The sequence below is a fragment of the Sciurus vulgaris genome (genome assembly GCF_902686455.1).
Source record: "Sciurus vulgaris genome assembly, chromosome: 2".
NCBI classification, from domain to species: domain Eukaryota; kingdom Metazoa; phylum Chordata; class Mammalia; order Rodentia; family Sciuridae; genus Sciurus; species Sciurus vulgaris.
This window is the reverse complement of record NC_136462.1, coordinates 182070631-182096131: the sequence shown is the minus strand read 5'-3', so window position 1 is coordinate 182096131 and position 25501 is coordinate 182070631. Positions and strand designations below refer to the sequence as shown.

The following is a 25501-nucleotide window of genomic DNA, read 5'->3' as shown; positions in this document are numbered from 1 at the left end:
ACATCAGGCAGGCCAAAGTATGATGCTTGCCTGTTCCAGCTGGGACATGGAAAGTCAGAAAAGGAAATAAATAGGACTCAAACCCTGCTTGTCTGGTCACAGGTCATTCTGCTGGACACACACCTCCCAGCTTTATCCCCACCCCCAAATTTCTCACCTTGCAGATCAACAGGATGAAGGCGGACTCTACAAAGTCTTTTTCGATCAGCTGCCCATATGAGTACTTCTCTACCTTTCCCAGGGTTACTAGCTCCCAGAGCTTCTCATCAGACCACGATCCAAACAGATCCAGCTTCCTGAGGGGAGATGGCTGTTAGAATTCATCACCTTTGCTGGGCTGAATGCCAGTGGCTCAGGAGGCTGAGGCAGGATGTAAGTTCAACGCCAGCCTCAGAAACTTGGTGAGGCCCTAAGCAACTTAGCAAGAACCTGTCTCTAAATAAAAAAATTAAAAATTAATAAGTAATAGATTAGGGATGTAGCTCAGTGTTTAAGTGCCCCTAGGTTCAATCAGTTCAATCTCTGGTAGCAAAAAAAAACAACAACAAAAAAAAACCAATTCCCCTTCATCATACAAGGGACCTAGATCTCAATACTTTCCAGAAAGGGAACTCACCTCACTCTTCAACTCTTGAAAATATCTAGGTAAAAGATTTCACCACCACCCATCCCATTGCCTGACTGACTTAGCCCATAGCCAATCTTCTACACCCTCTTCTCAAGGCCTCCCCTCCAGCTAAGTGCCCCTCCTTTGCTATTCAGATACCTCTGGGTGATCCAGCTGTGTTTTTCTCACTTCTTTCTTTAGGAACCTTCTCCCCCAGTCCATCCTTGCTGTTCCATCCCAATCATGTAGCTCACTAAGCTAATCCCATTCCAAGGAATATCCCCCAGGATAGTTCCTTACTTCAGCTCACTGACTGTCCTGTCCCCACCACCCCAGCAGTCCTGGCCCTACTTTTGGCGTGGGCAGCCCTTTCTAATCCATCTCCCTCTGGCATATTGCCTTCAAATACTCAATTCTGGGCTGGGTTATGAGGGAATATCTAGACTCTCCTCATTTCCAGTTGCTCCCTGTGGCTGAAGGCCTACCCTGCAGTGATAGCTTCTTCCCCTGACCTAGCCACCAGTCATGGGCTTGCCTTCCCTCATATGTGACCCGTCAAGCTGTGCTCAGTCCCAACAGGGTATGAGCTCAGATCTCAACTAACTCAGGTTGGCTACGTTAGTCAATTCAGGTTAACTCAAGATGACTCAGGCCTCAAAAGTGCTGAGTTTATTTCGGGTACCAATGAGAACAGGTTCAGTGCCATGTTCAGAGACACAAGGGTCTGGAAAGAGAGAAGGAGGGCTACCACAGGAAGAGTACCTATGATGTGTCATGTATAGGACCACAATCTTCCCATGGGCATCTCATTCCATCCTTACAATGAACTTAGGAGAGACAAATCATTACCGCCCATTTTATAGAACAGAAGGTTAAAGCTCAGAGAAATGAAGTAAACTATCCAGAGTCACATCACTGATAAACCTGATAAACAGAATTTGCGTAAGGCCATGAATTTGGACTGGGCTCCTACACTGGATTCATAGACCAACTCAAAGTCTAATCACATAGCAGTTTTAGCTGGGTGCAGAAGGCCCTATGTTAGCCAGTTAACTAATTAAGCTGTAGACAAGTATTTAAACTGTAGGCAAATGACTGGTTGACTGACTAGGGTATAGCCAGTTAAGCTATTTTCTATGCCTCATTTCTGCTTTCCTATCAATAGTGTCTGATCACAGATCAGCAGTTCTTAAGACCTGCTTTGGTTCTGGGAGCTGCCTGATTTGCAAACAGTTTTTCTTTTGTTTTGCTTTGTTCAAATTAATCTCCACTAAACTTAATTGGTCTATGGAATTTTCCTTTTAATAAGCCTGTTATGGTTTGGATATGAGATGTGCCCTGAAAGCTTATGTGAGATAGTGCAAGAATATTCACAGGTGAAATGAGTAGATTTACGGAAGCTGTAATCTAGTCAGTGGGTTAACTGATTTGATAGATTAATAATTTGAAGGCACTACAGTAGAGGGTGGGAACTGTCAGAAGATAGGGTAGGGCTGGAGGAAGGAGGTCACTGGGGGCTTGTCTTTGGAGTTTATATTTTGTCCCTGACACCTCTTTCTCTCTGCTGCCTGGCTGCCATATGCTGAACAGCTTTCCTCTGCCATGCCCTTCAACCATGGTGTTTTGCCTCACCTTAGGCCCAGAGCAATGGAGTCTTCTGATGATGGACTGAACCTTTGAAATAGTGAGCCCCAAATACACTTTTCCTCTTCTGTTTTTTTAAAATTCTTCTTAGACATACATGACAGTAGAGTATATTTTGACATATCATGCATGCATGGAGTATAACTTCCCATTCTTGTGCTTGTACATGATGTGGAATTACACTGGTCATGTATTTGTATATGAACACAGGAAAGTTACGTCCAATTCATTCTGTCTTTCCTATTTTCATTCCCCCTCCATTCTCTTTTTTCCTCTTTGCCTAATCTAATGACCTTCTATTCCTCCCTGACCCTCCCAACTTGTTCTTGTCAGGCATTTTGGTCACAGCAACAAAAAGCTGACTAACACAAAGACTAAGAGCTGAGATTGGAAGTCAGACCTATTTTTCCAGTTTGAGAAAATGAACTGCTTCTCCTTTTAGAACTAACTCCCCATTTTTGCAGGTCCATTGCCCCTCATAATACTACCTCTCAGAGGAGACCAGACCCCTTTGCTCAGACCACTTCCCTATAGCTGTGCAACCCTGCAATCTATTTTCACAGCCAATGCAGATAACTTCATTGGGTTTCCACTTTTTTATATAAAAGCAAATAACCAAAAAACAAACAAGATTGAGTTTACATATCTTTATGTGGTCTTGGCAGTAAGTACTCAAAACAAAAATCTTTTGCTACGTATGAGTTCTGCTTTTAGGTTGTTTATATATATAGAGTACCCATAGTACTTTCTGACCCACACATGGTTACCATTATTTGTATCCCATCATTCATTTTATTCAATATTTGTTAAACATCTGCATGTACCTGGCACCATGACAACATGAGGATTACAATGGTGAAAAGACAAATTATCCTGGTCACCACACAACTTATAGTCTGATGGGTCATATAAGCTATAAAGAAACTTATGCAATGAAGAATTACAATATGGTTGAGGGTTTTAAAGAAATACAGAATGCACAGACAGGGCATCCTTTCTATTCTGGGTCAAGGAGAGATGGGGTGAATTAGCGAAGCCCAGGGACTTTTGAATCAGACACACTGGGCATATCATCATCCTGAGCCTTGGTTCCCTCATCTATAAACTGAGGAAAGTAAGAGAAACGATCTTATGGGATTAAATTTGAGATTAGATGCAACAAGTGGTACAAAGTGCTTGACACATGCCTGACCCAGCAAGAACTCAATCTTCATTATCTATTCTTATTTTTACTACTCCACAAGAAAGGGATATAGGAGCTGAGACCTGAGGTATCATAGCAGTTAGGGCTACACAGAGAAGGTGGGTGATAAATGGGTATTTGAGAACATTCCAGGCAGAAATAATAGCACCAAGTATGTTTCCCATCATGCCTAGGACAAAGTCAAGCACTAATGAACAAAGAAGGGTAAAAAGATGTTGAATAGAGTTACCTAAAAAATTCAAACCGATACTGAGCATCCTTTTGAACTTCTTCATCCAGCTTATTAGCCAGAAAGTCCTCCCGGTCAACAACCAGGAACTCTGTTTCCTCCAAGCAGACCACAGTGGCCCTCCTTATTCCTGCACTCAGAAGGCCCATTTCCTGTTGGGTGGACAGAGATAAGGGCACATGTAAGGCCACCTCCAGTGTCCTGCTCATAGCCCTGCACACATGTTCTCTCCTTTCAGTCCCCCGCCCCTGAAATCTCTCCTCCCCTGAATGCAGGCTCCTTGGCCTCCTCCATACTCCTGTTTGTTCCCCCCTCTTCATCTGCTGCTTGTGGAAAACAAGGCAACAGGTCTAAATAGGCCAGAGAGAAAATTGGAGAGGCCTCACTAAAGTTTTACAGGGAACAAGCTCCTTAATCATGAGACAAAAAGGTTAGCTTTAGACATTACCTGGTCCAACTCACTCATATTTGACAGGTAAAGGCACTGAGACCCACATGGACCAGTGACATGAACAGTATAAGGCAGGACAGGGCCTGGTCAAGAGTTTTGAGCAAGACTCCTGTCACACCCAGAACCCCAGGCCAGGAAGCCATACCCTTCCCCTGGGCTTACCCCAAAACAGCTGCCCCTGCACAGCAATGTTGGGTGGGGGTCTAGGAAGGCACTGCTGCCATCTTCATCCTCAGTTACTGCAACTGTACCCACGTAGATGAAATAAAAGCTGTTGCCCCTCTGTCCCTTTTTGAGAATCACACGCCTACGGCCAAACCTAGAAAAAGACCAAGGTCAGGTGGCCTGGTAACAAGAGGGAAAAGCTCTGGACTGGTTGTACTCTCTGCTCTGGGGTATGAAAGCATAGACCTGGACTAGAAGAAACTTCAGAACAGCCCAGCAGATCCCTTCACTAATACCTACCCAGCTACCTACCTCAGTTAAACTGAAGTCTCCTTAGAGCAGAGCCTTTGCCAGTCTGGTTCATGCTATATGTGCTTAGGCACATGGTAAATGCTTAGTGAATAGCAGCTGAGTAATGAAGAGATATGAAAGCAATGGGTGGGTTAGCAGAGTAGCTAACTGATTATGAGCCCTTCAGAGTTAGATTAGTATCCAAATCCTAGTTATGCCCTTGGCTGTGTGACACTGGTAAGCTCACAGTCCCTCTCTGAGCCTCAGTTTTCCTTGTCTGTAAAAGACAGATGAGCAGCCTGGAAAGAGAGAGATTAGTAGTCTTATTATGATCCCCAGTAGCTTATTACCCAACTAGGCACCCTTAGGATAGAGGCACCCAGCCCTTGAGCAAACTAGGATTTAGTTCTTAAACTTAGATGCCACAGATGTTTCAGGAAAAGCCAATGTGGTTCAAGAAGAACTAATCCCAAGGCTCTGATCTGAGTGACTGGGAAGAGGTATTCTTTTTTTTCCACTGAAGACTGAATAGAAGTCAGAAGCTATGATTATGGCAGCCAACTTGCCAGTATGAGGGGACAGCATGACTGACAAGGAGATTTATATGAATGAACAATCAAAGAGAGGGACAGAGTCAGATACAAAGACACTGGATCCTGGTGACACTGAGCCTCTGAATCCAGCTGAGCCTGAAGCTGAAGAACCCTCCCAGGACTTTTCATAAGCCACCAATGCATTCCCTTGGGCTGTTTACTCACATTTCCAACTGGGAGAATTCTGTCTAAGTTGCTAATTTCCAGTTCTAGAAATTATCAACAACCATCAGAAACCTGAATGATCACCACTTGCTTGATCTTCCTCCAAATCTTATTATCATGCTTAATAAAATCCTTTTTGTCTTCCTCATTTCTCTGATGAAGATACTGGGACTCAGAAAGGTTAAGTGGCTTGGCTGAGATCACACTGGGACAGATGGGGCATCAAATTCCTGGGTTCTAGCTCTATAATTTTATTCTTTTGACACCATTCTGCTGTGAAGTCTGTACAGACAGTGGTGACTTGTTTTTCTTCCCTGGACTAGAACAAAGCAAATGGTCCTTTCCGCCTAGAATGTTCTGATCTATACCCTCCAACTATCAATCAAACTGTTCAAACACAATCTCCTCAGTGAAACCTGTGACCAAGCCAGTTTTGCCGAGCATCATGCACTGGTCATGAAGGATCCTGCACCAGTGATAAAGAGCTGACTTGTAAATAGTTGTGTTCATGTCATAGACTGACCACCATGAAGGAGGATGTCTACGAACCTATAGTGAGCTTATATCCTGGATTTTCAAAACAAGCCTAACCTCAAATATTCCACTAGGTTGCCCTGTGAAGTCATTGAGATGTCCTAGAAATGGCAATATTTCCACATGCCCACCTCTTAGACTTCTTTAGTACAAGTTATTTACATTGTACTTTTGTGTCATGGAACTTCAACAGTCTGGTGAAATCTTCACAGAATAATGTTTTAAATATATAAAATAAAATCCAGCAGAGTGACAGCTGACAAATGTTTTTTAAAAACCCAAATTCAGGGTATAGCAATATATGTATCTTTGCTAAGGCAATGATAACAAGATCTAGCAGAAGATCAATGACTACCCTAATTTTGAAGATGTGAACATAAATTATTTTTCAAGAAATCTGCAACAGGGCTGGGGTTGTAGCTCAGGTAGAGTGCTTGCCTAGCATGTGTGAAGCACTAGGTTCCATCCTCAGCACCACATAAAAATAAATATTTAAAAAAAGGTGTTGTGTCCATCTACAACTAAAAAATAAATATTTATATATACATATACACATAAACAGAAATATATACACACATATATATACATAAACAGAAATACTTTTAAAAAAAGAAATCTGCAACAAATGGAACATGATGTGAAAAATCTATAATTTCTTTAGTGAAAATGTTACAGAGGTGTGTTGTTGCCTACTTTCAAGAAGGAAGAAAAAGGGGGCTGGGGAGATAGCTCAGCTGGTAGGGTGCTTGCCTTGTAAGCACAAGGCCCTGGGTTCGATCCCCAGCACCCCCCCCCCCAAAAAAAAAGAAGGAAGAAAATGATAAATTTCATTTAGAGAATAATGAAAATAGAGATTTTATTTTTCTTTTGGTCACTGAAATTCACAGATCTCATGAACATGGCAGTCCATGCCTGTAATTCCAGAAATTTGGGAGGTTGAGATAAGAGGATAACAAGTTCAAGGCCTTCCTCAGCAAGTTAGCCAGATGCTCAGCAACTCAGCAAGACACTGTCTCAAAATAAAAAATAAAAACGAGGGCTGGGGATGTAGCTCAGTTGGTAGAGTGCTTGCCTTGCGTGCACAAGGCCCTGGGTTCAATCCCCAGCACCATAAAAAAATTTAAAAAATAAAAAGAACTAGGGATGTGGCTCAGTGGTAAAGCACATCTGGGTTCAATTCCTGGTACCAAAGAAGGAAAGAAAGAAAGAAATTCGCAGACCCCATTCTAATACCTACCTGGATAGATAGCACGATCATCTGTGATCCATTATGGCTTTAAGAGCTTGGATTTGAGTTTCAGTTCTGTTTCTTATTATCTAAGTGCTCTGGTTTGAATTTGCTTTTTTGTCCCTTCTGAAATTCTTGCTGAAGCTTAATTTCCATGTGGGGTATTAAGAGGACGGAAACTTAATCCTACTATGATAGTTAGATGTAAGCCTTTGGGTGGTGATTAAGATTAGATAAGATTGGGATGGTAGTATAACTCAGTGGTAGAGCAGGTGCTTAGTATGTGCAAGACCCAGATTTGATCAGCACAGGGGGAAAAAAGATTAGATAAAGTCAGAGGGTGTAGTCAGAATGACAGCATATTAGTCGATTTATGAGAGAGTCCAGAGAATATAAATATGTTCTCCCAGTCTCTCACCATGGTTCTGTGGAACTCTGCCAAAAAGAAGGTCATCATCACCAGATGTGGCTCCTTGAATTTAGATCAGATCATGAGCCCTCCCTTTTTAGAGCACTCACCCAGTCTGTGGTATTTTTATTAACAACATAAAATGAACTAAGACACTGGGTGTCTAAGATAAGTCTTTTTCCTCTCTGACCTCAGTTACCTCATCTGAAAAATGAAGAAAATGGACTAGATCCTTTCAGAGCTTCTTCCTAGAGCCTCTCCAGATTCAACAGCTCATTAAATCTAGGAAGGCTCAGTAAGTGAATAAGATAAGCTGTACTACCACCTTAATAGTAAGCACCCAGGAAAACTGACAAAAGACTTCATTGCTGATACTTTTCAGAGGGGTGGGTAGAAACTGCCATACCTTCTCAGTCAGGCTCCTCCTGACCAGTCCAGTCCCACCCAGCCCAGGGGCCAGAGGTATGCCCCTCTCTGACCTTTCAAAGCGCATGATCTTGGCCAAGAGCAGTTGTAGGTGCTCTGTGTAGTTCCGGTAGCTATCCAGAACCTGTAGGACATTGCAGAGGGCCTGGATCTCCTGCTCTGTCCTCCAGGCAGGCTTCTTCTGTGTAATCTGAATGGCCCTTGGAGGGAAGTGACCCTAGGGGGAGAGAGGGCCAGAGTTTCTCCCCACATTCCTGCTTGTCTGCTTCCCTGTTTCCCCGTACAATAGTGGCTGACATGTACTGAGTGCTTAGGGTGTGCAAGATGCTGGAATCAGCATCTTACACACTCATCTTGCTGCATTCCCATTAAGTCCAAGAATAATGATTCTTGCCCATTTGATAAACAAAAGTTCTTGAGCAGAATTAATTATAAGACACATGCCAAGGCTCACAACTCCCTGCAGCATCCTCTCAGCACACGTACACTGTAATCAGAGGAGAACACTACCCATGTCTCAGTTAAGATGTTCTCTGCATTGGAACCAATCAGATATGACTCACGGGGCTGCCACCTATAAGCCTTGCCTATAACAATGGAGTTTTCCCTCTGTGCCCTCTTCTATCCATCAATTGCTTTGCCCAGAATTGCCCTCAGTTCTAGAGTTCTGTGGCTCTCAGACAGACCCCTTTATTTCCCTATTTGAGGGTATACTTGGGTTAACTTTCAATGCCAATGTCAGACACTAGCTGGTCTAGAAAGGTAACGAAACAAAGAATTTGGAAGACTTACCTAATTATGCTTCAGTCATAAGGGGATATAAGAAATAAGATTAAGTCCAGAAGAAGAAAGCAACAGAAACCATATCTTGGCTCCAAAGGGATGAGGGGAGGAACAAGGGATGGACACAGGTGGTCCAAGTAACAATTTTAAAGTTGTTTTCTCTTTCCCTGAGAGAAAAATCAACATGGCTACTCCAAGACCAGGGTCAAGTTAGGTCTGCATTGGTAAGAACTTCAAATCTTCCTATAACTAGGTAGGTTCCTTTAAATTTAAAACTGGAATTTAAATTTTAATTTCACATCTAGGATTTGGTGGGTAGAAGTAAAGAAGATAACAACGATGCCTGAAATTCAAAGAATAAGTCACAGCACAAAGCATCACACAGATAAAAAGCCATTTTCTCATCAGAATGAAAAAACTCTTGAAGGGTATCCAACACCCATGTGGGGGCAGGTGTGCCAGGCAATCTCTTGGAGTGTTCAAGACAAAACCAGAGTTCTCACACAGGTCAAAAATGTTTCTACCATCTGGTTTCTTTCTCCTCTGTCTGGGTCTCTCACATCCTGTTTTGTTTTCTGCTATTTTCCCATGTGTCCAAACCCAGGAACTTTGCTCTATTGCTTCCACTCAGCTCTTCAATGACAACCAGTTCGGGGGTACCCATGGTCTTAGAATGCCAGGGCTGGACAGGGTCACTAAGATCATCTACAGATGAGTAATATAAGTGGCTAGCTCAGAGGTGACATAATGAATCAGTGCAGAGCATGGACCAAACTAGTTCTCCTGATACCCAGTGTTTCTTCCAGGCCATGATACAACAGAACATTCCCCTACTGTGTTAGAGCTATGCATACCTCCTCAGCAACAAAGTCCATCGTATCAAATGTAATTCGGCCTTGCTTCTTTTTCTGAAAGAAATGAGGCAGGGAGAGATGGAAGAATTAGTAAGGAAAGAAGGAAGAATCAGTAAGACTACTCCTGAATTCTGCATCTGAAATCGCTGTGTACCTGGAGCAGTGCAGTGGGCAGGAAACAATGAGAAATGCCCTACCAGCTGGCCCTTCCATGTAAACTGCCCCAGCTCAGCACACACCTGTAATCCCAGCAGCTTGGGAGACCGAGGCAGGAGGATCTTGGATTCAAAGCCAGCCTTAGCAATGGTGAGGCACTAAGCAATTCAGTGAGACCCTGTCTCTAAATAAAATACAAAATAGGGCTGGGGATGTGGTTCAGTGGTTGAATGCCCCTGAGTTCCATCCCCAGTACCCCTCAAAAATAAAATAAAATAAAAAAGGTCTGGGGATGTAGCTCAGTGGTAAGAGTGCCCCTGGACTGAATTTCCAGTACAAAAAAAAAAAAAGAAAAAATAGCCCTAACTCAGCACTACACTGTTTCCAGCCATTAACATTGTTAAGAAGGCAGAGAAATGAAGAAAGGGTGCAGCGAAAATAGAGAAAAGAGAGGAAAGGAAGAAAACAAATAAGAAAATATACATAGAAAAAGAACAGGGATAAAAAGGAACAAATGAAGCCAAGCTTTGTCAAAAGTGTAGTGAGCCAAGCATGACACATCTTTCTTACCTTACTTCGTTTAGTCATTAGGACAAAGCCCCATTTTGGACTTGAGGCAAGTGAAGGAACTTTTTCAAGGACCTCATAGCAAGTAGATCTGAACCTGCAGGTAGATCTGAACCCAAGGCTTTGCCTGGAGCATGGACAGAAGGGTAAGAGATCTCAGGGATGAGCTAATCCAATCCTATCTTCTGACAGATGAAGACAAAATATGGAGAGAAGAGAATAAATTGAAAGGGGAAAAGGGAAAAAACAAGGCCCTGACCACCATCCTGGGTCAAACCAGGAAGCTCATTCTGGGTATATCTCATGCTATTCCCTACATTCCACTCAGATCCCTGCCTTACCACCACCCACCCCTCTGCAGTTTATCATTTTTGTATCCATGCAGATACAGGGAGGTTACTGAAGGAAGTGGTGATGCTCTAAAATATCCAGGTTTACACTCTATTGAAAACCAGTCTCTGACTCTGACCTTGTGTTCCAGCTCCCCAGCTCTCCACCTGACAGTCATAAGACTTCTGGTAGGCATAAGACCTCTGGTAGGCTGCCCTTGCATTCTGCTCAGCCCAAAGCCACTCAAGCTTGGCAATGTGGTTAGGTTCAGCTTCACGCCAAGCCTAAATCTGGGTCTTTAGCTCCCAAATACCCCATGCAACAGCCTGCAACTCCTGGGGAGCCCCCTAATCTCCAGGGCTCATTGCTTCACCACTGCAAGCCACTGTGAGAATCAGTTTCTTTCCTGGAAGCAAATATGAGTCTATTAGGTTATAATTCTATTCCATCTCTTCCCCATCTCAATGGCCCAAATTATGTGGCTGCAGATTTGTTTGATTTGTCCAGAATAATGTCTAAAAATAGGTAAACCTGAATGTCTTTTGAAGGGGCATATCTTTCCTCTCCAGCCAGCTCATAAACTGTATACCCTACTCACTTACTTTTTTCTATCTTTCTTTCTTTCCCTCCCTCCCTCCCTTCCTTCCTTCCCCTATTCCCTCACCCCAGTACTAGGGATTGAACCCAGGGGTGCTCTACCAGTAAGCTACATCCCCAGTCCTTTTTTATTTTGAAACAGGGTCTTGCTAAGTTGCCCAGGCTGGCCTTGAACTTATGATCCTCCCAAGTTGCTGGCATTACAGGCATGTGCCACTGTGCTGACTTTCCTGCTGTCTCTTAACTTAGCCACCACACACATCAGTTAGATCACCTGCTGGCCCCTTAGAAACCAATGGAAGGCTACCTTCCTATGCCCAACTTCCATTCCCCATTCCCCTCTTTAGCCACTACCTTTCAGGAATCATTGTGGGAAATTTCTTGGAGTGACTAGATGTGAGAAGTAGAGAGTAATTGTGGGTCTAGTCACTCTTGACACAAGAAGAAAATGAGCAGGCTTTTTTAAGTATTAGTTGGGAAAATGCTAAAGGCCTGGGAACACACCAAGAAGTAATGAACATACTTTTGAGGAAGCAGGTCAAGTTAACAGAATAGTGACCAAATTGTCACCATTTCTGAGCCAAAAAAAGACCCCTGATCTACTATTGGGATAAAATATTTTTAATTGGGTGCTTCTAGAAAGTCTAGAAAGCAGGGTCATCACAGTGAACATGGCCCTGAAAATGTTCCCTTCATGAGGGAATGGAAAAGAAAGTAAATTTGGTATATAACTTGTGGCATTCGGAAAATCCTGACTCTGTTATGGCTCCTGGATTCCTTTTGGCTCTTATGATCATGATTGGAATCAGACCACATCTTCCTCACTTCTATGTTCCTTTCTGTATGGAAAGAGGGGTATTAGTAGAACACTGTTAATACACCTATGGAGAAGGAAGGACAAACTCCTTGGTAAGTCTGGAAGAAGAAACTGGGCATGATCATTTCCTTTTTCTTTCCTGAGTTTACATTCTGCTTCTGCGCATTGCACTGGAATCTGCTTCATTCAACACTGCCTGCCATGAGGAATGAAAGGCTGTCGAATTCTGGGGGTATTAGGTAATCCTCTTGCTTGATGATAGAAGTCCCATCTTCTCCAACAGAAGGCTGTCCTTAATAGTATTAGCTGACTACTGGATCTCATATCTGCTTTGTCCTTTGTCTTTTCTCTCAGCTGATTCTGAGCATGGACTAGGAAGCAGGGTGCTATTTATTAGACCCCCTTAAATTCTAATAATTCTACTAAGCCAACTGCTTACATCCCAGAAGGAGAAGAGAGGGTGCTTTCTGTGAGAGGACTCAATGATTTGATATTCTCGGAATCCCCTGAGTCCTTGGCGGAACATCTTACACACTCGGATCATCACTATGATATCCATGGTAAGCTGGTACAGGCCCTGAGGAAACAAAGCAAACAAGATCAATAGAAATCATATGTTCTCCATGGTCAAAAGCAGACTGGGTGGCCCTAAACAAGATGAAATTTAATAGGACTAAATGCAATGGTGTGCTGAAGTAATGGTTAGATTGTAAGGAAGTCTGAAAACCTGTTGAAATTATGTTGGTAGCTTGAAACTGGACATGGTGAGAATATTTATGCCACAGAAATTGGCAACTATTACAAATCAGGGCATTCCTCACTCCAAGAGTTAGTATTAAACATCCACCACTACTAGCTGAACATCAAGTCTTTTAGTTCCATCCAGAAAATAAAGAGCACAAGTAACTGTAGACAGTATTGGTGTGTGTGTGGGGGGGGTCGTATAAAAAGTCAATATGGCAAAATGTTGATTGGGAGTTCTAATAGATGATCAGTAAGCATTTTTTTCAAGTTTTACATTTGAAATTTTTCATTAAAAAATCCAAATAACTAAATAAAAAAACTTGCTTACTAACTTGTTAATAAGCACATCATAAACAAAGTGAAAAGACAAACTACAGACTGAAAGAATATATTTGCTTTGTTTCCTCAGGGGCTAGAATTGTTTAAAATACTACAAATATAAATAATCCAATAGCAAAATGAGCAAAAACGATGAATAATCCAAAGGAAAACTCAAATCACCTATAAATTATGAAAAGATAGCTATGTGCAGTGGCACACACCTGTAAACCCAGCAGCTTGGGAGGCTGAGGCAGGAGAATCATGAGTTCAAAGCCTGCCTCAGCAAAAGTGAGGCCCTAAGCAACTCAGTGAGTCCCTGTCTCTAAATAAAATACAAAACAGGGCTGAAGATATGGCTTAGTGGTTGAGTGCTCCTGAGTTCAATCCCCCAGACACAAAAAGAAAAAGATTTTAACATCACTAGAAATAAAGGAAATGTAAATTAAAATGATAATAAGATACTATTTTACATATATCATTGCAGAAATGGGAAACATAGTATAACAATGTTGTAGAGCAATTTTTTATATGGTTGAGGATGTGTATACTTTATCATCAAGGAATTATACACACTTTATGTACATATTTAGAGAAACTCATATGTGTAGAAGGAAAGAACAATGAGGATGCTCATGGCAGCATTGTCTGTTAACAGTGAATGGCTGAAAATAATTCAATGTCCATCAGTAGGGGAAGGGACCAACCATTATGGGACAGTCATAGGATTGAACATAGCACTAAATCTGTGTGTGTTGATGTAAATAAAGCTGAAATCATTTTGAGTGAGAAAAAAATGAACTATGATGTCATTTATGGTGTCCTTTTAGAAAAGTGGCTTATATATACTATATGTTGTTTATGAATATATACACATACAGTAACAAAAATATAAATAGGAATGGGAACACCAAATTCAGTAAAGTGGTTACCAGTGAAGAGAAATAGAAGGGCTTTACCTGCAAATGTATTCTATTCTCATTAAAAATTAGATATCCAAAGGAAATACAGGGAAAGGTACTTTATTAATGAGATTACATTTATGAAGTACAATTCACTATTGTCAGCCATTATTCTAGTACATATTAGCTCATTTAATCTGCAATAGTAAATTTATGCAATAGGTCCTAACATTATCAGTGCCTTTTACAGTGGAGAAAACAAAGGCAAAGCAACTGAAGAACCTTGACTAATAGATAATGGAGTTCTAAACCCAAGTCCACAGCTTACCCTATTATTTTACTTTGCCACCCTGTCTTATTCTCTTTGCCCCTAAATAGCAGAAAGACTGGGTATAGAACAGAACTCTAGGACTCATGGTGTGGCCTGGTGTTTGCCCAGTGTCCAGAGGGTAGGAGGCTGCAGGGCAGTAGTCAGAATTTAGTCTTTCTGAGCTTAGTCTAGAGCACCTTCCTTTGTGCCATGCTGTGACTCCAAAAGGTACAAGGTGGCCACCACTCATCCAAGGCCCCTCCTATCTCCTTCTTTCCTCAAAATACCTGTTTGTTTAATCTTCCTCTCAGGAATTCCCTCAAGGACCCTTGATCCTCCTTACCAGTTCCTCCTTCAGGAGCTGCCAGGTATAAGACACCTCACGTCTCCTCATGGTTCCTGAGTTTTGGCAAATGATACAATTAATCCCTTTGCCTTTCAAGGGAAAGATAATCAATCTTTCCCCAAGGATCCAATTATACTAGAAATAAAACAGCTTCCCTCAATGGCAAGGCAAGAGCTCCTCTCCCCTCCTCATACCCCACCAACAACTGCTGAAAGCCTCATTCTGAGAAAGACTCATTCTCAGAATCTACTATGTCATAATGAGATTCTGGAAGGAGGAGAGGACAATGGAAAGACAATGAATTTGGGAATCTTATATTTATTAAATACTCATTGGCACGTCAGTTAATCTCACAAATACCATAAGGTGAGCGAGCTAAATCCTAACTTCACACTCAAGGGCAACTGGGTTCAAAGTGGCTAAATGACAGAGTTCTGGAGACATCTTACAGAAAGTGGGTTTCTGAGCTAGGGGTAGGAACATCCACTTTAGCCTTGGGATTACTCTGAGACTAAGAACTTGCTAGACCCTGGAGAATGGGTGCATAGCACTGTCCCTGAAGTCTTGTTAAATCAGGATAATAAGGCAAACTCAGCAAAATGGAAGTCCTCAACCTAATGTGGCATCAAATGTTGAAGGAGCTGTGTGTGTTGGCACATGCCTGTAATCTCAGTGGCTCGGGAGGTTGAGGCAGGAAGATTTCAAGTTCTAAGTCAGCCTCAGCAATTTCGTAAGGTCCTACGCAGTTTAGGGAGACCTTGTCTCAAAATAAAATTTTAAAAGGGGTTGGGAATATGGCTCAGTGGTTAAGTGCCTCTGGGTCAGTCCCTGGTACCAAAAAACAAAAAAGCCGAAGGACCTTGGTGACAGAAATGACTCCAGGTCTTTCTAAAGACAGAGAAGATGTGGACAAAAGTATTTTTTTCTTCTAGATTAAAGATGACAATTGATTATAGCATCTCAATTTGCTTTTGCAACAGTATGCTCAGTGGGAAACTGATTTCATGTATCGCCAGATCTGCCATTCCTACCTAGTTGGTTTCTCTGCTACTCGCGCCCTGGCCAACCAAGAGAGAAACAGAAGGATACATAAAGCAGTGGAGACAGCTAGAAGAAAGACCCAGGTTCTGGGGGTGTTGCTCCACGGTAGAGCACTTGCCTAGCATGCATCTAAAGAGGAGTCGTAGTAGGCATATACATACACATACACATATACACACACACAAACAACTGCATGCAAAACTGGGGACTCATAAAAATAAGGTCAGTGGATTGCACCTATGTCAATTTTCCTGGTTTTGATATTATACTATAGTCGTGCAAAATATTATTTTGGAAAAAAATTGGGTGAACAGTATCAGAGACCTCTCTGTAGTATTTTTGAGTCTTTACGATTCTGTAATAATTTTATCAAAAGAAATTATAATAAAAAAGAAATAGCACCAGATCTATGTAAACATATTTCCAAAAAATGCAGAAGGGGTATGCAGGGAATAAGAAAAACAAATGACAGATGAAAGACACCAAAAAAAAAAAAAAAAAAAAAAAAAAAGACAAATTAACATGAAAGAGATGATAATCATGAACGACAAAGAACTTAAAGGGCTTGGTACATGTTAGAACAAGATCAAAGCAAGGACACAATAGTACAAAGAACAAAAATTTAAAAAAAAATTGGAGGAGATGGCACTGGCAGAGTTCAGGAAACAAGTATTTTAAAAAATAAAGCATCTCAGAAGTGAAGGACATTTCAGAAATGTCAAAAAGGAGGCTACAAGCCTTGTTGAAAACAGAAGACAGGACTGAAAGAGCAAGTGAAGGAGTTGGAAATAAATGATTAAAAAGGAGCCAAGAGGGGCTGAAGTTCTGGCTCAGTGGTAGAGCGCTTGCCTGGCATGTGTGAGGCACTGGGTTCGATCCTCAGTACCACTTAAAAATAAATAAAGGTACTATGTCCAGCTATAACTAAAAAAATATATTTTAAAAAAGAGCCAAGAAATAATATAGATAACAAGTATGGTGGTCTAGAAGGAAAGGAAAGAGGTTGTATAGAAATACAGATTCTTAGCAGGGTATGGTGGCACAGGCCTGTAATCCCAGTGGCTTGGGAGGCTGAGGCAGGAGGATTGCAAGTTAAAAAGCTAGCCTTAGCAATTTGGTGAGGCCCTAAGCAACTCATTGAGATTCTGTCTCTAAATAAAATATAAAAAAGAGCTGGGATGTGGCTCAGTGGTTAAGCGACCCTGACTTTAATCCCTGGTATCAAAAAAAAAAAAAAAAAGAAAGAAAAAAAGAAAGAAAAAGAAAAAGAAAAAGAATAAGGATTCTTTGACTCTTTAATTTTCATAGTTCTAAGTCTTAAGACATCATTCAAAACTGCTAAACTAACAAACAGATGTATAAACACATTTAAAAATATAAAAGGAGCTGGGTATGGTGAAGCAAATCTATAGTCTCAGCAGCTTGAGAGGCTAAGGCAAAAGGATGGCAAGTTAAAGGCCAGCCTCTGCAACTTAGGGAGACCCAGTCTCAAAAGCTGGGGAGGTGACTCAGTGGTTAAGTGGCCCTGTGTTCAATTCCTGGTTTCAAAACAAACAAACAAGAAATAAACAGAGAACTAACAATAATAATTTAGATTATGCAGGAAGAAAAGAAGTATAAAAATTACCCTTTTTTGACTTTTGAATTTTGTACTATAGTCATTCTTTTTAGTTGTTAATAGACTTTTATTTATTTATATGCAGTGCTGAGAATCGGACCTAGTACCTCACACATGATAGGTAAATGCTCTATCACCTAGCTACAACCCCAGCCCACACTATATGCATTTTTAAGGAAAAAAAAAAAAAAAAAATGGGAACCAGGAGATTTGCAACAGAACAGAAATTAGTGAAAGGAAAAAAAAAAAAAAAAAGGCAAAAGTACCTAAGTCCCTAAATTTACACTGGTAATCAGGCATGAGAATTATTAATAACTGAGTTAATTATAAATAGTCTAGCTAGATTAAGTACTCTGTACCAGTTATCTCCAGCTCATCAAAACATTTTCATCCCAAGATCAAACACATTTGATAAATAAATTATCAAAATGAAATCAGTAAGGGGTTGAGGCTATAGCTCAGTGGTAGAATGCTAGCCTATCATGTGTGAGGCACTGGGTTTGATCCCTAGCACCATATAAAAATAAACAAAATAAAGGCATTTTGTCAATCTACAACTAAAAAAAAATTTTTTTTAATGAAATCAGTAAGAAAAACCAGGGCAAGTTTCTTAAACTTGTTATTATTAAAAAAAAAAAAAAAAAAAAAAAAAAGCAGAATAGAACATCCTGGGATCTTTTTATCTAATCATCTTATAACCTGCTTTTCCCTTCCCCAAAATCCCCAATGCCCTCCCTGAAATGAGGTATTTGTATATGGTATATATAAATGAAATCATAGATTACTAAATCTGTTGAAAATTTGAATTTCTTGTCCACTGGTAACATACCTTAAAATTTTATACTGAATATCTCACATTAAAAAAATAATGCAAAAAAAAGAACTTAAGCTCCAAAAAAGAAAATGCAGGGCTGGGCCGTAGCTCAGTGGTAGAGGGCTCAGCACCACATAAGAATAAAGATATTATGTCCATCTACAACAAAAAAAAAATTTAAAAAAAGTAATAATGCAAAGTAACAACTCTTGGCAAGGATGAAGAAAAACCGGAAACTTCCCACATAGATGGTGAGAATGTAAAATGGTGGGAGCCACTGTGGAAAATAGTATGGTGGTTCCTCAAAAAGTTAAATACTACATGATCCAGTAATTCCTCCTCTGGGGATATACCCAAATTAACTGAAAAACAGACACTCAAAAAAATATTTATATAACAATATTCATAGCAGTATCATTCAAAATATCAAAATGCTTATAACGTGAATGAATAAACAAAATGGAAACACTAATTTTTTAATTTTGGACAAATCCTTCATATGCTGACATTTTTTTTTCAAAGTCTGTTCAACTTTTTAAAAAATATTTTCTTTAGTTGTAGATGGACACAAAACCTTTGTTTATTTATTTTTATATGATACTGAGGATTGAACCCTATCACATGATAGGCAAGCACTCTACCACTAAGCTACAATCCCAAGCTCCTTGACATCTTTTTTTTTTAGTTTTTTTTTTAAAATGTTTTAGTTGTAGATGGACACAATACCTTTATTTCATTTACTTTTTCTTTTTTTAATGTGGTGCTCAGGATCAAATCCAGTGCCTCACACGTGCTAAGCAAGTGCTCTACCACTGAGTTACAACCACAGCCCCAAATTTTGACATTTGACACTGCAATCTGCAAAATTCAGAAGAATGGAATATATATAAATATATGTATGTACATATATATGAATATTTTAGCCTTAAAAAGGAATAAAATTCTGATAATGATTCAAAATGAATGAAACTTGCAGACATTATGCTAAATGAAATAAGCCAGATACAAATGGGCAAGTATATTACTTCATTTACAAAAGGGATCAAGAATAGTCAATTCAAAAAAACAAAGTAGAACAGTGGTTACCGGGGATTAACAGAAGGGGAAAATAGAGTGTTACTCTTTACTGGGCATAGAATTTCAGTTTGGCATTATGAAAAAGTTCTGCGGATGAATGGTCATAATAGTTGTACCATAAAATGAATGTACTTTATACCAGTGAACTGTATACTTAAGAATGGTTAGAATGGAGCTGGGAATAGCTGTACATGCCTATAATCCCAGAGACTTGGGAAGTTGAGGCAGGAGAATCACAAGTTCCAGGCCATGCTTGGCAATGCAACTTAGCAAGAACCTATCTCAAAATAAAACATAAAAAAGGTCTGAGAATGTAGCTCAATGGTACTGAGTTCAATCTCCAGTACTGAAAAAAAAAAAAAAGGTTAAAATGATAACTTTCAATGTTATGTTTATTTTACAAGTTTTTAAAAAATGGAATTAGGATAAGTTAAAAAAAAAAAACCTCTCACCAATAAGATAACAATAATAAAAAAAAATACAAAGAATATAAACAAACATTTTGCCAAAGAACATAAAGTGATGGCAAATAAGCATATGGCTTATTAGCATTAGTTATTGGGAAAATTCAAATTAAAGCCACAATAAGATACTACTAAACATCTATTAGAATGGTTTTCAAAAACATGACAATAGGGGATGGGGTTGTGGCTCAGTGGTAGAGCACCTGCCCAGCATGTGTGAGGCACTGGGTTCAATCCTCAACACCACATAAAAATAAAATAAAGGTTTGAAAAAATTATAATATCGATGCCAAAGAGGATGCAGAGCAGCTTTTATTCATTGATGGACCTTGGTTCTGTCCTAACTAGTACTACTCTCTGAACTTTATTGTGTTCATCTGTGAAGTAAAGAGGTTGTTCTAAGGATCAAAGAATAAAATACAAGTCTTTAAAAGAAAAGTGGCAATAAATAGCAAAAAATTTTAATTCAGTCCTCTTTCAGGACTACAGTTTAAGGAAGCATACATATGCTTTACTTGTCAAATTCTTGCTATTAGAACCCTTGTTTTTCAAAATCAGAAACTAAATAAATTTGATAGCAATACACATTTGTAATCAAAGATACAGAAAGAACTTTAAATACTAGATGACTGTCATATTTTAATAACAATAAGTAAGAAATAACCTAAGTAGTTGGCAATAAAGCAGTATTCTTTATCCAGAGTGAGTCTCCTTAAACAAATCACCCCTTCCCTGTTTCAAGTCCTTCCATGGCTTCCTCTAGATTCACCAGTTTGAATTTCAAATCCTAACATACATTGGCTGAACCTGGGAAAGTTAATATTTTAGACCTTAATTTCTCATCAATAAATAAAGTATCACACAGAGATGTTCAAGAATGGCTAAGGCTGGGGTTGTGGCTCAGTGGTAGAGTGCTTGCCTGGCATGTGTGAGGTACTGAGTTCAATCCTCAGCACCACATAACAATGAATAAATAAAATAAAGATATTATGTCCATCTACAACTAAAAACAATTTTTAAAAAAAGAATGGCTAATAATTGCAATGCCTGGGACTTTCAAAATTTTACTTGTGCATTTTTGGTGCTGTGGATTGAACCCAGAGCCTATGCATGCTAAATACACTACCACTGAGCTATACCTCCAGCTTCCTTTGAGTTTTTAAAAATACCATATACTGGACTGGGTTGTGGCTCAGTGGTAGAGCACTTGCCTAGCAAATGTGAGGCACTGGATTCAAGTCTCAGCACCATATAAAAAAAATAAATAAAGATAGTATGTCCATCTCAGCTAAAAACATCTTTAAAAAAATACCATATACTATAACTTACACAATTGAGTAAGTGTTACCTCTTAGTAACTATTACCATTTTTAAAAACTACTAAATGCATACTCTATGTCAGAGCCCATACTAGTTCCTTTATTCACAGACTATCCAGAGCTGTCCTCTGAAAGATTATATAGTTACCTAAGACTATATCATAAAGTAATTCATAACAGCTTTACTTGCAATATCCCTAAATCAGAAATATTCCAAATGACTTCCAACAGGTGAATGGTTAAATAAACCTTGATACGTTCATACCATGGATTACTACTCAACAATAAAAAACAATATGCTATCAATACATTAAATGACCAGGATGAATCTTTTCAGAAAAATTTTCTGAATGATAAAATTATACAGATGGAGAATAGACTAGTGTTTGTCTGTGGTTAGCAATGAGGGGAAGGGGAGAAAAATGGGTACAATTTTAAAGAGCATGAAAGATCTCTGTGATGATTGAATAGTTCTAATACTGACTGTGGTTAATAGTTGCATGAATCTATATGTAATAAAATTACATAGACCTATACACACAAATACATACACATATAAAAACAAGTACATGTAAAACTGAACGATCATAATAATAAGGTCTGTGGATTGTACCTATGTCAGATTTCTGTTTTAATATTGTACTACGGTTATAAGACATTACTATTAGGGAAAACTGGATGAAGAATATACAAGAGAGCACTCTGTACATTTTTTGCTATTTTCTATAAATCTATACTCATTTTGAAATAAAAAGATTTTTATAAAAGTATTCAGGCTTATTTTACACATCCCCCAGCAACAGTGTATCATTAAGACATGAATCATGTTAGACTTCTCCCTTCCAGAGATGGTTTGCCTTCCATGTTGTCCTCTTGTATTTTTAAATTAATACTTACTAAGGGTTTACTGGAAGTCAGGCCTTGTATCAGAAGCTAAGTTACACAAGATGAATGATTTATGATCACTTCCCAAGAGAGCTCTCAATCTAAAGATAATAAAAAGGATATGATAGGGCTGGGGTTGTAGCTCAGTGGTAGCGTGCTTCACATGTTTGAGGTACTGGGTTTGATTCTCAGCACCACATATAAATAAATAAGTAAAATAAAGGTCGATCAACAACTGAAAAATATATTTTAAGAAAAGGATAAGGGCGGGGGTTGTGGCTCAGTGGTAGAGTGCTTGCCTAGCATGCATGAAGTACTGGGTTCGATCCTCAGCACCACAAAAATATAAAATAAAGATCCATCAAAAACTAAAAAAAAAAAAAAAGAGAGAAAAAGATAAGAAGTCAAATGATTTCTGTCCTCATGGAACCACTTACTAGATATTTGATTTGGGACCAGTTCTTCACCTTTTGGTATGCTGACTTCTTAATCTGCAAAACAGAATAGAAGATATACAAATAGGTTGGGTTTTTTGGTTTGTTTTTGTTTTTGTAGCAGAAATTGAACCCAGAGGCACTCAACCACTGAGACACATCTCCGGCCTATTTTAATATTTTATTTAGAGACAGGGTCTTGCTGAATTGCTTAAGGCCTCACTAAGTTGCTGAGGCTGGCTCTGAACTCATAATCCTCCTGCCTCAGCCTCTCAAGCTGCTGTGATTACAGTCATGCGCCACTGCGCCCAGTTATAAATTTGTATTTTAAACTTAACCTGGGGCCTCTGGGTAGATTCAAGGATATATGTAAATTACTTGAAATTGTATGTGGAAGCATATAATTGCATCTCTTTTCTAGGAAGAAGTATTATAATTCTTTTCTGATTCTGGGCAACCTATAAAGGTTTAAGACAACTGAGCTGGATTTTTCTTTTTTATAATTTTTTTTAGATGTTGACAGACCTTTATTTTATTCATTTATTTATATGCAATGCTGAGAATCAAACCAAGTGCCTCACACATGCTAGGCAAGGGCTCTACCACTGAGCAACAACTCCAGCCCCTGGATTTTTCAATTTCTAACAGCCTTACATTCTAACAGTCCATTTTTTAAATAGATCTCTAAGATCCCTCCTCTAATATTCCATGATTCCAATAAGGATGGAAGAAATGGACTAGAGATGTGACATTCCAAAATTCATGATTCCAAGTACCATGAGATTTTATTCTCTTTTCCAAGGGGAGGAGGACAAAGTTTTAAATATGGAACTCTACGACCTTTATGACTTACCCTCCCACCAACCTTCCAACAGCATCTTGTCCCTTCTCTGGATCCTAATCACTCCATCTAGCCTGTAGTTTGCACAAAATTTTGTTCCCACTCACTATATCCCTTTGTATAGCAGTGACTTCTTCAGATGACCCCAAATTCCACCCTTTTTCTTCTTGAGTCTCAACTCAAAGGGTCCCTTCCCCAATGAAGACTTTTAAGACCCCTCGCCCTTGCAGCAGTTTGGTGTGCTCCTTTTGTGCTGGAATCTGCCTGTGGGTACATAGGAAATGGGATTGTTGGTTCCCTCAGGGTGGCAACCCAACTGCAAAGGGGCTAGGCAGGAGAAGGTTTGAAGCTAGTAGGTATAACAAACACTAGGCCCATTTTTCCACCTCTGAAAAGAAAATAGAGAAAAATATCAACTCTAAGGAAAACCCCTTGAGAGCAATTGTAATACAAATAACTTTGTTTCAGGGAACAGTACATAGTGGCAGGACTGATTATTTTGTCTAAAGGGAGAAATCTCTACTCAGTTTCAGCTGCTGACCAGCAGGAATGTGGGTCCAGTGTGAGGGAGGGAGGGAGGAAGGAAGGAAAAGAAAGAAAAGGAAAGAAAGAAAGAAGAAAGAAAGAGAGAAGGAAGGAAGGAAGGAGGGAGGGAGGGAGGGAGGGAGGGAGGAAGGAAGGAAGGAAATCTCCCAAGATCTACAGGTCAGCACTACACACCATTGAAGACCCACTGTAATGACTTTCAAGAGTTTGAAATGTATTCCACTGGATCTACTTCTACCCATTCAAAGGAGACGTCCTACAGGAGGGCAAGTTTTGCATAAGGACCAGTGTGTGTGTTGATCCTTGTTAAATACTCCAGTCCATCCTGCGCCGAGCTCAAAGGGGCAGCAAAGGTCATATGGGGTCTTTATCCATTTCTGGATCTCGGTTTCTCTTTCTGTAAAATGGAGATACAAAACCTGTTTATGAATCAGCTGTCAAACAGAAATATTTACCAAAGGACTGTCAGGGCTGCACACTACTACCTGCATCTGCAGGTATCATTATTGCCAGGGGCGATAAGGGAAAGAAACCTGCAAGGGAAATTCCAAGCCAGCCTGACTTCAACACTTCAGCCCAGAGCTGCTCAACAAAATTATACTGTAAACCATATATGTAATTTAAATTTTCCTAGGAAGGACAGTGAGAGAGCGAAAGAGTGTTAGTTTTCTCGCTAAATACCGGGACTTGAAGTTTCTCTTGGATTTTGGGCTCCGACTCCGACTTCCATTCCAACTCATGCTCGGACACAGACACCGAAGCCGACACCGACTCTGACTCGGACTGGAGCTCCGAGGCGCCATCACCTAAAGAGTTCCCCTGTAGGCTGAGATCCGCCGGCCACACTCCGGTCTCAGCGACCTCCTGATGCGACCGCTCAACGCTAGGAGGCGTCGCTTCCGGAAGCCAAAAGTCGGCTTCCGGGTGCTCTTGCGCTGACCTAATCATAGAGAAGCCAGGGAGACTCCCACTTCCGGTCGCTCCGGCTGCTTCGCCGGTGCAGGTAAGCTCGGCGAGGCTTTGGTGGGTCCCGCGTCCGCCTCCAGGAAGGGTGGTGCGGGCTCTGCTCTTTAGCGAGAAACATCTCCTGCACTCCAACCCCGCGCAGACGCAGTGCTGACCCCACAGCTGCTGGACAAAGAGTGACGCGGAGAGCTGAAGTCATGGCGGCGACCGAGCCGAGCTTAGCAGCCACAGGGAACCCAGCGGCAGCGCCGCCCGAGCAGCAGGAAGGAGCCGGCCCGAACTTAGACCCTGAACCCAACGCTGCGGGCTCCTGGATTTCAGAGTCCTCTCCGCCTGCCCCTGAGCACCCCAGCGCCAACGTCGCGATCCCCGAAGTGAATCCTATGCCTTTGGCGGCCGCGGAGCTGCCTGTGGGACCCGCACCCCTAGGTTCTGGGCCTCAAGCCGAAGCCGCCCCGCGCCTCCCCGCAGGTCCGGGTGGCTCCCGGCCCGGCCCCGAGACGTTCCGCCAGCGTTTTCGGCAGTTCCGCTACCAGGACGCGGCTGGCCCCCGGGAGGCGTTCCGGCAGCTACGGGAGCTCTCTCGCCAATGGCTGCGGCCCGACATCCGCACAAAGGAGCAGATGGTGGAGATGCTGGTGCAGGAGCAGCTACTGGCCATTCTACCTGAGGCGGCGCGGGCCCGGCGGCCTAGACGCCGCGCGGACGTGCGCATCACCGGCTGAGCGACGAGGCTGAGCACTTTCTTAGACTGGGGCCATAATGGGTCTGGGGTCAGAGCCTGGCACCCCACCCCATGTTAATGAAAAACGAGTTTTGACAGCTC

At 40.8% G+C, this 25501-nt stretch overlaps 2 protein-coding genes across 4 annotated transcripts in view; one reads left to right on the top strand and one right to left on the bottom strand.

Annotated features, from left to right (window-relative positions):
• The window catches only part of CNBD2 (cyclic nucleotide binding domain containing 2), a 59038-nt gene extending 34164 nt beyond the window's left edge, over window positions 1–24874 (bottom strand). Inside the window, exons 1-8 of one of the 3 annotated variants that reach the window (XM_079128200.1) lie at window positions 24391–24874; window positions 22326–22379; window positions 12490–12627; window positions 9584–9637; window positions 8000–8163; window positions 4298–4454; window positions 3685–3836; window positions 158–296 (exon numbers count right to left, since the gene is read on the bottom strand). In XM_079128200.1, coding sequence (XP_078984326.1) covers window positions 158–296; window positions 3685–3836; window positions 4298–4454; window positions 8000–8163; window positions 9584–9637; window positions 12490–12627; window positions 22326–22379; window positions 24391–24657 — 1125 coding nt within the window. In that variant the 5' untranslated portion in view covers window positions 24658–24874. The other 2 variants (XM_079128201.1, XM_079128202.1) reach the window with 2 other exon arrangements.
• On the top strand, window positions 24649–25500 carry SCAND1 (SCAN domain containing 1). The gene is made up of 2 exons (XM_079128399.1): window positions 24649–24712; window positions 24818–25500. The coding sequence occupies exon 2, from the start codon at window positions 24873–24875 to the stop codon at window positions 25398–25400; it is 528 nt and encodes a 175-aa protein (XP_078984525.1). The 5' UTR covers window positions 24649–24712; window positions 24818–24872; the 3' UTR covers window positions 25401–25500.
• Window position 25501: the final 1 nt, after the last annotated feature.

What these genes read in the sequence shown, in the direction of transcription:
- SCAND1 (XM_079128399.1), top strand. Translation starts at nt 24,873, where the DNA reads ATGGCGGCGACCGAGCCGAGCTTAGCAGCCACAGGGAACCCAGCGGCA.